General features: G+C 47.1%; 1 protein-coding gene across 2 annotated transcripts in view; it reads right to left on the reverse strand.

The window, feature by feature from the left end:
- Positions 1–12,500, reverse strand: part of mdga1 (MAM domain containing glycosylphosphatidylinositol anchor 1) — a 167,825-nt gene that overhangs the window by 51,028 nt on the left and 104,297 nt on the right. For both annotated transcript variants that reach the window (XM_081724940.1, XM_035531890.2), the window contains exons 7-8: positions 4,010–4,279; positions 2,438–2,767 (exon numbers count right to left, since the gene is read on the reverse strand). In XM_081724940.1, coding sequence (XP_081581066.1) covers positions 2,438–2,767; positions 4,010–4,279 — 600 coding nt within the window. The remainder of the gene's footprint in view (positions 1–2,437; positions 2,768–4,009; positions 4,280–12,500) is intronic.

Raw genomic sequence — 12,500 nt, forward strand, 5'->3', positions numbered from 1 at the left:
TGATTAATGTGAGAAAAAGAGAAAGCGCACGAAATTGATGAGGTGGAGGGGCGGTGGCTGAGAAATGCACCGCCACTGCCTCCGAGGGCCACACTTAGGAAACGCCGGAGAAACAGGAAGTAAGGTGAAAGGCACTTCCTGAGAAAAGAGGCTTCCCAGAGGACTGTGGACACCCAGTCTGGTGTCTCAGCCAAATTCTCACCATCCGAAGCGATTCCGTGATTCATACCGACCTGGATTCGGAGCAGTGGTAATCCGAAGAGAAGGACTGTGACGACCTCGATTCCGAGACAGTCAGCAATTCGTGGCTCCTTTGAATAGCTAATCTGCTGAAGCCCAGACAGATGGCAGCTCAACTCGGGGGGTGTTGGGGAAACCATGTACATGCACCTCTCCTCCTCGGCCTTTCGGCCAACGTACTGGTCCAAAAGCAGTGGTGGAAAAACGGAGGCATGCCATCCACCCAGAAGCACATACAGCGCTTCATTCTGAAGCGTAATATGTGGTGTAATCTGAAGCGTAATATGAGGGCTAATCTGAAGCGTAATCTGAGGGGTAATCTGAAGCGTAATATGTGGTGTAATCTGAAGCGTAATATGAGGGGTAATCTGATGCATAATATGTGGTGTAATCTGAAGCGTAATCTGAGGGGTAATCTGAAGCGTAATATGTGGTGTAATCTGAAGCGTAATCTGAGGGGTAATCTGAAGCATAATATGTGGTGTAATCTGAAGCGTAATCTGAGGGGTAATCTGAAGCATAATATGTGGTGTAATCTGAAGCGTAATATGAGGGGTAATCTGAAGCATAATATGTGGTGTAATCTGAAGCGTAATATGAGGGGTAATATGAAGCATAATATGTGGTCTAATATGAAGCGTAATCTGAGGGGTAATATGAAGCGTAATATGTGGTGTAATCTGAAGCGTAATCTGAGGGGTAATCTGAAGCGTAATATGTGGTGTAATCTGAAGCGTAATATGAGGGGTAATATGAAGCTACACGCGCTGCAGACTGAGGTTCCCACATTTTTCATGATCATTTTTCAAATCAAATGGAACCCTCCAAAAACCCTCCAACCCTCCAAACCGGGGTTCACCATGAGACGGCGCACAGAAACGCTCTGAAAGCGTGATATATAAATCGGGAGCACGACAAGAGCGCAGCGGTGTGCCAGGAGAAAGCGCCGGCGCTTTGGGCTCGTCTGTTTTATTCAACGCTTTCTGCCAAGCGTTTGCGTTCTTCTTTCTATCGGCAGTGGGAGATCTCCAACGAGAGAAAGGGGAGATACCAGTTTTCTATTTCTCATGGTGCCTCCATGGAGGCCTTTCACCCAAAAGACAAAGATGGTGTCATTATCAGTCCACCCGCCGCACACGCAGTAAAGCGATTACGGCGCGTTCCGCCCAACTGTCAGAGCGAGAGGGGACGGTACCGTTGACTGAAGCAGGTTAATGTACGTGAATATGTAATGCGTGCGCTGACGGAGCGTGTGGAGAGGATGCGGTCGGCTCCCGTGCAGGGAGAATCCCGTGGAGAGTGAGAGAGAGAGGCAGACGAGAAAAAAAGAAGGGGGGAGCAGGAGGGGAGAGACGGGGAAGGAGAGATAACGAGGCAGAGCCCGGCGGTGAGTGCCATGAGCCCGTCAGCGAGCGCCAGGCTCGCGGACAGGAGTTAGACAGAACAGCCAGGTGTCCCACATGTAGCACAGAAGGGCACTGCAAAAACAGGCGAGGTAGTGGGTGGGGACCAGCGAGCAGTCGCGAGCCATCAGGGTTCTACCACGTATGGTATATACAGCTCGTGGGCTTAGCCATAAAAAAACTCCTGGTGTACAATTGCAGTACTTTGTATGATCAGATTGAGCAGAGGATGGAAAAGCAACAGTTGAGCAGTGCTCGGGGGGGGGGCACAGGACCCTGAGCCCAAAACGGGTGAGCGAGAGGTGAGTGTGTTTGTGGAGAGGCGGGTGCGTTTGTGAGAGGTGGGTGTGTTTGTGTTTGAGTCTGCTACATGTGGAAAGGTAGATAGGTGGAGGGGTGGATGGGTGGACGAGTGGAGGGGTATAAGTCGATCACCTGACTAAGAACACATTGGCTTTGTTTATACAGTATCTACTACATCCACTCCAGTAGGCAGATGTTTGTTCAAAAATCCAAATAACTCTTATTAAGTTTATAAGCAGTAATACGGTTTTGTATCAGGAAACATGACCATGAATTAATTAATCCTTTATTGAACCACAGTCGAGTACCTTCATTTCTTTGCACCAAATAATAGTTCAGAATCCTGCAGTAAGCCTGAAGAAAAGTCTGGAATTCAACCAAACAAAAGAAACTCTGGAACTCTGGAATTCTGGTAGCTAAACCCAGTTTTGAACCAGCAAAAAAAAAAGAAAGAAAAAAAAAAGAACGGAAAATAGGAACGTCGCGCTCACCGCTGCTTTGTGTGATGTTAACGTCCACCCGGAGTTCTGGAACACTGCTCCCGGGGAAGTTGGCCAGGCAGCTGTAGGTGGCCTGGTCTCGGAACTTCATGTCGATGATCTCCAGGCTGCTGGTAGAAGGGGGCATGTCGGGGTCGCTGCGCAGCACGATGAGGCTGTCTGACGGGACGACGGGAGCGCCGTTCTTGTACCACGCGTAGTTGACCTTGTCCTGGGGCTGCGCGTCCGCGTGACACGACAGCTTGAGGTCGCGACCTATCTGGATGGTCTCGCTGTCCTTGTTGGAGTCCGGAGTGATCTGGAACGTCAGGTTCTTCATCGCTGCACATGGGAGAAGGGAGGAAGAGGAGGCAGGGCAGAAAGCACAAGGCAGAACATTGGAGAACAGGCACCTGTTATAGCAACCACTATGTCATAGCTATAGCAACCACTATGTCATAGCACGTCAGTCATAGCAACTATTTGTATTATATAAATAGCATGCATTTTGTAAATATAGCAACAACTACGACAGTCATAGCAATCACTGTATATATCAGTATAGCAGAGCTAGAACATGCAATGCCACTTATGTTCACTTCGATGCACAAACACACTTTCGAACATGAACTAACCAATAGCAGCAATAAAAAATGCCATATTTTGAAAGATTTAACAAATGGCGTAAATGACACTGAACATAACGGAAGCTTTGGCATTCGGACATCTCAATCCAGGCACTGGCATCTCCAAACGTCACTACTGTAGGGTAAAAACACTGAACCCACGACTGTCCTGCCAGCTGAGTGGACGTATTGATCTGCAGCGCACCTTCAGTCAAGCAGGCAAAACTGGTGTGAAGTTAAATCCGCTCGTGTCTCTAAAGCTCTGGGCCAGGATGTGCAGCCTGACAGTCAGCCAGACTTTCTGCTGGTACCAGACAAGATTGTGGTGCCATAAGCTCGGTTTCTTGTGCATGGCTTTTCCACCTGCAGCTTTTCCCTGCAGCTTGTGTGTCTGCATGTGTGCATCTGTGCCCGTGTGTCCATGCATGCGAGCAGGTGTGCGCACGTGCATGCACGTGTGTGTCTGTGTGTGTGTGTGTGTGTGTGTGTGTGTCTGAGTGTGTGTGAGGGTCTGTGTAGCGTGTAGAGATCTCACCACCAGGAGCAGACGCACCTCCCAGGTTCACGGCTGCCCTGTACACTATTGTGAGACGGCGCAGTGCTAATTACCTCTGCTCTGCTCCGATAAATCACAGTAAATACAGACGATTAGCAGGACTAAGAATAGCCAGCAGCCTGTGACAAAGGTTCTAGAGCATGTTTGTTTTATAGTGTTCGACATGATAACCATGAAAACACGCGCAGTGATTAGCAGTGGATCTAGTCATAGTTCAACCACTTACCTGTTCCCCTTCTCAACACACACGCACGTGCACACAGCCAAGCAAATAAACACGCGATACACACTCCCGCTACACACCTTCCACTTGACGTAGTGCTATGATTGTTTGGAAAATCAATCCGGTGTAATTAGGTGCAGCGTGTGTGCGGAGGCGCGCGTGCGTGCCCTCGCCCTTACTTCTAACCACGAGGTTGACGTTCCTCCTCGCAGGGTTGCCCACATTGTTGACGGCGGTGCAGTTGTAGAAGCCCGAGTCCTCCGGCATGACCGACGTGAGCGTCAGAGTCCCGTTATCGATCAGGGAGCGCTGCGGCAGGGGCCCGGGGTAGCGTGTCCAGGACACAGTGGGCGGGGGGTAGCCGGCCGTCACCTCGCACGACAGGGTCACGTCCTGCCCGGGGTCCACCACGTACGTCTCGTTCACCGACAGCTTCAGGGCAGGGGGTGCTAGAGAGGGGGAACATGCCTCATCAGAAAGGGTGGCAAACGCGTGGTTCTATCGTTGAGGTAGACTGCTGGATACCACGGCGACAAGGTCTCAAAAGTTGGCTCAGAAAGGGTTATAAAACAAAGTAAGATTAGCAGAACAAATCTGGATGCCGAACACTGCAATACGGCATAAATTATATCAGATCAGGTTATACGGCAACATTATCCTGCAGTGATTTATACATCAGTACATATAATCTTGTACATCAGAACCACAGTCTGGCTAATGCAGCTTCTCGCAGGTTTGCACTTGTAGGATTTAATGAAAAAGGAAAAATAAAAGGGAAGACGTGAGCCGTCTGTCGAGGACGTGGTTCGAACGTGGTCTTGTGTAAAGCATTCAGTTCAATAGGAACTATAGCGTAATGAGGGCCATTTTAACCATAGAAGCTTTTAATACTCAAGAGTTTTATCTGGGCTTATCAAAAGCGAGTATTACAGCAGAAGACTAAAAGGCTCTTCCTCCCCTCACTGCCATAAACTGTGGCTCAGGTCACCACCCCAGGCCGCCCCTGGCTAACTCTCTGAACACATATCACTGTCTAGATGCTCGATTTACACGCTGGGCCGCGCAAGGTTGATGGCTTCCCTCCAGAGTCTTGGTTCTGCCAAGGTTTCTTCCTCATACTGAGTTTTCCTTCGCCACTGTCTCCGCTGGCGTGCTCGTAACAGATATGGACCCATACACCCTCGCGCACACTCGCACACACGCACCCCCACACCCACACAGACAGCCACACTCACACACACACGCACAGACTCATGGAAGTGGGGATGGTTTTGGGGATTGGGGCGGGGAGAGAGTTGTTCTGGGGGGGGACGACTTGTGTTGGGGTTTGGGGCGTGGATGGGACACACGCAGCACCATGTCACCCACCTGAACCACACAGCAGTGTGGAAAACGCGTTCCACGGGCACATGTACAGCATGGCGACCAGCGGGGGAACCGTCAGAGGCCAGCCAACAGCAAAAGAAACACTCCTCTGAACCCTAACTGTCTGCCGCACCTACTGAGACTTCAATTAATGTCAGTCGCACCACAGTAATTTTAGCAGGAGTCAAAGTTCAACCCAATTAAAACCCACTAAAACTGACTCACATACACCTCGCGTTTTGAACACAGTGTTACTTCAAAAGTGTCAGCTGCTTTAATCAGTTATAGACCATTTTGGCAAATGTTTTAACAGCGTTCAGTGATTGGAAAGAAAGTAATAGTTGGTGGTTATTGCCAAATAAAACTATTTATGAAAGGAAAAGTAATTAAAAAAGATGGTCTGATTCAGATATGAAAATCATAAAGTGAGTTTAAAACTCATTACTGGTAATTTCAACAAGTTTTCAAAACTAAATGGAATACAAATTCACATTTCCAAAAATAAAAAGTAGATATATACATTCTAACACATCAGTGGTAACAGTACCTGATGGTAACAGTGCCCGATGTATAAACAGAAGCTGTATTTTACTCTTTCTCTTGTGACTGCAGTTTTACAGTGTTAGTGTGTAATAAACCATAATCTGATGTAACTGAGGTTACAGTAGACAGCACACTTCTGGATGTTTAACTCCGCTTTCATTTACTGATGAAATAGCAGGAAAAAGAGAGAGACAGACACAAGGAGAGACAGAAAAAGACAGAGACAAAGAGAGGACAGTGGGAGAGAGAGAGACAAAGAGAGAGAGAGAGAGAAAGAGAGAGAGAGAGAGAGAGAGAGAGAGAGAGAGAGAGAGAGAGAGAGAGAGACTCGTTCCTTTTCAAAACGAGTGAACATGAGCTGGCTAGGAAAAAGCCAGGTGTCCAGAGAGGACAAGATCTGCACCCACCGCCTGTCAGGGGAGACTGAAACTAAGAGTCACTTTGTTCTTTCATGTCCAAAATATGAAACCAGCAGAGAATCCTTTCTGTACAGAAGCACCAACAAAAGCCGCACCTTCCCCACACTGACTGATACAGAAAAACTGAAAATATTACTGGGGGAAAGCATAGAACCTGTAGAAAAGATTATAAATAATGCATTTACAATAATTTAGACTGTTTGTAATCTAACATTACCGTTATCGTTATCACATTGACTTAGACTGTTTGTAATCTAACGTTACTGTCATTATTTACTTCTTATATTCCATGTTCTACAAATTTTATTTTTGTTATTTTGCTTCATTTTTTAGCCTCTACAAAAGCTCTCATTTGTTTGTATATTAATAATACATCTACATATACTGTATTGCTTTTACAATAAAGCAAATTTGATTTGATATGACAGAGACGGGGGGGGGGGGGGGGTGATGCACAGCCCATTGTTAATGACCAGGCATCCCGTGAGGAAGACTCCTCTTCCTCACTATGTAGAAAGCGCAGCACCAGGATTCGGCACACAGGCAGCCTCCACTGAAAAAGGTCTCCAGGACGGAAGCTCACTTTATCTACCCAACCTGCGAGTGTGTCACTTTTCTCAGGCCGAGTAAGCGAGCTCAGCGCTGTGACGGCCGCCGCTGCCACCCAGCCTTATTTGGACAGCAAATAAAAGAGACATCACCGAGGAAGACAAGAAAGGGCGGGGTGGGCGGAGATTGCAAAAGGAAAGAATTTATTGTTTCAATTTTCCAAGATAGTGGAAGGAGGATAGTGGCAGATCAGGTCGTGGTTGTCCCACGGTAATAGGATTGATGGGTTTTACAGACTTTTACACAGCCTGCTACAACCCAGAGGGAGAGAGGGAGAAAGAGAGGGAGAGAGAGAGAGAGAGAGAGAGAGAGAGAGAGAAAGAAAGAGACAAAGTGGGGGAATATGTGAAAACCAAGGAGTCACACCACCAAATGGGCCCTGAAATACACACACAGACACCCTAAGACGCAGATAGCAACGCCCTGAGACAAAGACACCCTGAGACGCAGATACAGACGCCCTGAGACACAGACGCCCTGAGACACAGATACAGACGCCCTGAGACACAGACGCCCTGAGACAAAGATGCCCTGAGACACAGATACAGGTGCCCTGAGACACAGACGCCCTGAGACACAGATACAGGTGCCCTGAGACACAGATACAGAGGCCCTAAGAAACAAACAGACACCCTGAGATGTAGATACAGATGCCCTGTGATACAGATGCCATAAGATGCGGACACAGATGCTCTGAGACACAGATGTCCTGTGACACAGACGCCCTGAGATGCAGACACAGATGTACTGAGACACAGACACAGATGTCCTGAGATGAAGACCAGGTGAGCAAAAGAGCAAACAGGTAGGCCAGATTTTGCACTGGGAATAAAAAAAAAAACAAAACAGAAAAATAAATAAATACACAAACAAACAGAAAGAAAAGAGAGAACAGGCATGGGGAGCTTATTAAACCGAAACCATGGAAACCACGGAGGTTTACCTTGACAAGAGCACATTTCCAACGCATCACTAATAAGTTGCATGCCTCAGTAACAAATGTCATCTAAGCATATGCTGTGTGTAATTATAACTTAAGTCTGGGGAAAATAACAAATAAATGAAACCCACAATATTGTCACTGATGCAAGGTCAGAGAAATGTGTCTGAAATGCAGATAATCAGCACAGATTCATCAGGCTCTTGGCGTCTGTCCTCTGTTTAGTGACAATCGTTCAGCCATGAATGTCCCATCCTTCAAAGTCTGTCTCTGGCAGCATTAAACACACGCGCGCGTTCGCGCGCTCTCACGGGCGCGCTCGTGCGCACTCGCATTCATACATGCGCACGCCGACAACAACAGCGGCCGGAATTAACGAGGCACCACACAGCCGCGGCGCTCGGCAACAGATAGAAAGTAATTAGTACTCAGACGCGAGAACAGCATCATTAAAGCAATTTATCGCCACCGATTTAACGATGCCTGTCTCTATTAGTGCCGTCGAATAAATCGTAGCGCCGTTGCGCCGGCAAGCACGCGTGGACCGGACCGGCTCCCCCCGCAACTCCGTCTAGCTCTGCACAGGCCGTCGTCAAAGTCAGAAACAGACGGCGCCTCTTCAAATCTGGCACATACGTTAACAGCGCGCATGCATATTTATCGGACTCGTTCGATATTCGGGGATTCTAAACCTTTTTACCTATGTACTTTACCTAAGAGCAAGGGCCCATTTTTGGAGCTGAATCCTTAAACAGCAAAAGAGGAAAATGTCCTTTGCCAAGGGGAAACATTGTGTAGACACACACAAACACACCCCCACACGTGCGCACACGCACATTCATTCTCATTACATCCGACGGTGTATTAGTAGTCAGTGGATGGCGTACTGAAGGTAATGGATGGTAGCAGTATGCAGGTATAATGCGCACTGGGCTGATCAATAGCGGAGAGAGCTTCTGTTTTGCCTTGTGTTTGTCCACTCAGGCTGTCCCGTACGTCCCAGTGGGCTGCTTTAAATCAGGACGTCGATGGGACGGCAGTTGCAGCCTTATACGCTCGAGTACGTGACCCATGCAGACAGCAGCGTGCAGGCGTAAGCAATGCCAGGCCTGCGATCTGAGAGAGAGAGAGGGAACGCCCTCCTCTGTCGCTCCCTCTCTCGTCCCCCTCTTTTGCCGCTCCGCTACACAGAAAGGCTCCAGTGGTTGGGGAATGTGTCCTGGATCCAGGGAACCGGAAAGCTCTGGATGTAGGGGTGTGTCACCGGAGCAGCACGGGTTAGAACTATCTAACATTTCGAGTCTCTGTTGCTACGGAGACCAGCCAAGTACTGTCAGCTCCAAGCGAGTAGGCAGAGGAGGAGTTCACCAGGTGAGCCAGATAGCTACTTCGCTAATCAAGACAACCCTCCAACATACAAATATAAACCTCCACCATACAGACATAAACCTCCATCATAGACATAAACCTCCACCATACAGACATACACCTCCACCATACAGACATACACCTTCATCATCCAGACATAAACCTCTATCATAGACATACACCTCTAACATACAGACATAAACCTACATTATACAGACATAAACCTCTATCACAAACATAAACCTCCATCATACAGACATAAACCTCCATCATACAGACATAAACCTCCACCATAAAGACATACACCTCCATCATACAGACATAAACCTCTATCACAGACATACACCTCCACCATACAGACATACATCTTCGCCACAGATTCTCTACCACTCTGCACAGTAATGAATCACAACAGCACAGCACAACAGAACAACAGCACAACAGTACAACAGGAAAACAGAACAACAGAACAACAGTACACCAGCACAACAATACAACAGCACAATGCGCACAGACTATAATACAGTAGAAAAAATGATATTCCTTTTGATATTCTGACAGTACTGCCTGACTGAATTTACAAATACCCTTTTCACCATCAACACAGACACGGACCACGCAACGTACCCAGTACAGACAATACACATAACACACACACCATACACAATGTACAGAATGCATACACTTTATATATTAATGATGACATTATGGAGTGCTTTACAAGCTGTTTGACGGTCCCTTGCTCTGAACATCGGTACAATGACAGAAATCTCCTTTTATAGCATGTTGACTTGACTCTGCTAACTGGACAGTGGCTGTATTTGAAGCTAATGTCTCTCCTTTCAGGAGAACACCTTAAGACACCTTCAAAACTGTTTTCGCTTAGACTCGGTGTGGGAAAAAACAGCATCTGAAAATGGATACTGTAGGTTTATTCATCGATTAATTACATAAACCTACACTACCGATGTGTTTTTAATCGGGCAGCTGTGGACAGCTCAGACAGGAAGTGTCGTGTGAAAAAGCACCCGGAGCGTCCATTAGCTGACCGTTACTTACCAGAGTCCACACCTCCTCCATGCTCAGCTCGCAGACGAAGCCAAAGGGAAACTATTTCATCGGGGCATCAATCACCCCATTTCAGATGGACTTTTTATCTAGCCAGATTTCTGGCAGATATAGCAGAGTGAAATCATCTGAGCGTTAAAGAGTTTATTAATGACTGCTAGCAGAATCCTTATCCGCAAAATGTCTGTTTCTGAAATATACTGAATATAACTAGCTGCATTTGCTTGGGCCAGAGTAATGATTATAATGTTGTGTTGAAATAGTTTATTGAACTTGACTGGTTGGTTCGCTGGGCTGCTAGGCGGTGGTGTGGGGGGGTTGCAGGGCGAGAGTGAGACGGAGGTAGGAGCAGGACCCTAGAACAGGGGGTTACGCCACTGACTGAAGCATGCCTGACAGGCAGAGCAAGACTCCAAGCTGGGTGAGGATTATGATTTAAAAATCAATCAGTCCTTGCCCTGTGTGTGTGTGTGTGTGTGTGTGTGTGTGTGTGTGTGTGTGTGTGTGTGTGTGTGTGTGTGTGTGTGTGTCTGGCTACCCAAGGCCTGATCTGCTTATGGAAGAGTCCACAAGGACAGATGGGAAAACTGCCTCTATATTCCTCTGACACAAACCCACAAATAAATCGTCACACACACACACACACACACACACACACACACACACACACACACACACACAGGCCAGCACAGGCCTATTCTCTGCCAGTGCCTTGTGTGTGGCCTTTTCTCAAATTAAAAAGATACAAAAAGGCAACATCTCCGTCTTCATCTACATATTTCATGTACAAGATCAGGAGGTGTAGCTCTAGGGGAGGTAGGTCTAAGAGGAGGTCTCACCCTGGGAGATGCAGGTCTAAGAGGAGGTCTCACCCTGGGGGAGGCAGGTCTAAGAGAAGGTCTCACCCTGGGGGAGGCAGGTCTAAGAGGAGGTCTCAACCTGGTGTAGGCAGGTCTAACAGGAAGTCTACTCTGAAGGAGGCAGGTCTAACAGGAAGTCTACTCTGAAGGAGGCAGGTCTAACGGGAGGTCTACTCTGAAGGGGGCAGGTCTAACGGGAGGTGTAGCCCTGGGGGAGGCAGGTCTAACAGGAAGTCTACTCTGAAGGAGGCAGGTCTAATGGGAGGTCTACTCTGAAGGAGGCAGGTCTAATGGGAGGTCAACTCTGAAGGAGCCAGGTCTAATGGGAGGTCTACTCTGAAGGAGGCAGGTCTAACAGGAGGTCTACTCTGAAGGAGGCAGGTCTAATGGGAGGTCTACTCTGAAGGAGGCAGGTCTAAAGGGAGGTCTACTCTGAAGGAGGCAGGTCTAACAGGAGGTCTACTCTGAAGGAGGCAGGTCTAACGGGAGGTCTACTCTGAAGGAGGCAGGTCTAACAGGAGGTCTATTCTGAAGGAGGCAGGTCTTATGGGAGGTCTACTCTGAAGGAGGCAGGTCTAACGGGAGGTCTACTCTGAAGGAGGCAGGTCTAACAGGAGGTCTACTCTGAAGGAGGCAGGTCTAACAGGAGGTCTACTTTGAAGGAGGCAGGTCTAACAGGAGGTCTAGCCCTGTTGGAGGCTGCTTGGTCAGCAAGTGAGATAACAGGAGTATCAAAGCCCTCAGAACTCTGCATTCACCATTTTGGAGTAGTTGTAGTCTCTGTTATCTACGATTACTTCACAGCAGCTAAAGGAGATGCATTTATCAATTATCAATTATCATTTATCAATCATTTATCAATTATCATTTATTATTTATCACTTATCAATCATTTATCATTTATCAATCATTTATCAATTATCATTTATCATTTATCACTGATTTATTACTTATTTCACATCTTGCTACTTTGATGAGAGAGCTTTGAGATCAACTGTTTTGAAATGCAGCGAGAGAGAAACAAGCAGTTGCCACCTTTCACTTTTTACTTACACTCCTGGGGTTTTATGGAAAGAACAAAGTGCTCCACTACAAACGTAAGCTTCTGTGGTTTGTACATATATATATACCTGCCTGTCTGTTTGATATTCAAACAAGTTTTATCATGTGTGGATATATAAGTGGATTTTTGGATTTGTGTTTTTCAATTATATACATGTACCTTTGTTTCTCTTTGGAGTTTTACACCAGCGAAATAATTACGTGTATGTGTACGTTTGTATGAGTGTGTGTGTGTGTGTGTGTGTGTGTGTGTGAGTGTGTGTGAGTGTGTGTGTGTGTGTGTGTGTGTGTGTGTGGTTTGGGTAGCAGATCTAATGGAAGTCCAACATCTCAAAAGACAGGACTGTCACACATAGTGTGTACAAACACAGATGTACCTCTAGGTTTTCCATCAGACCTCTGTGTGTGTGTGTGTGTGTGTGTGTGTGTGTGTGTG

This window comes from Electrophorus electricus, chromosome 12 (genome assembly GCF_041902795.1).
Source record: "Electrophorus electricus isolate QZ-2024a chromosome 12, ASM4190279v1, whole genome shotgun sequence".
Taxonomy (NCBI): Eukaryota; Metazoa; Chordata; class Actinopteri; order Gymnotiformes; family Gymnotidae; genus Electrophorus; species Electrophorus electricus.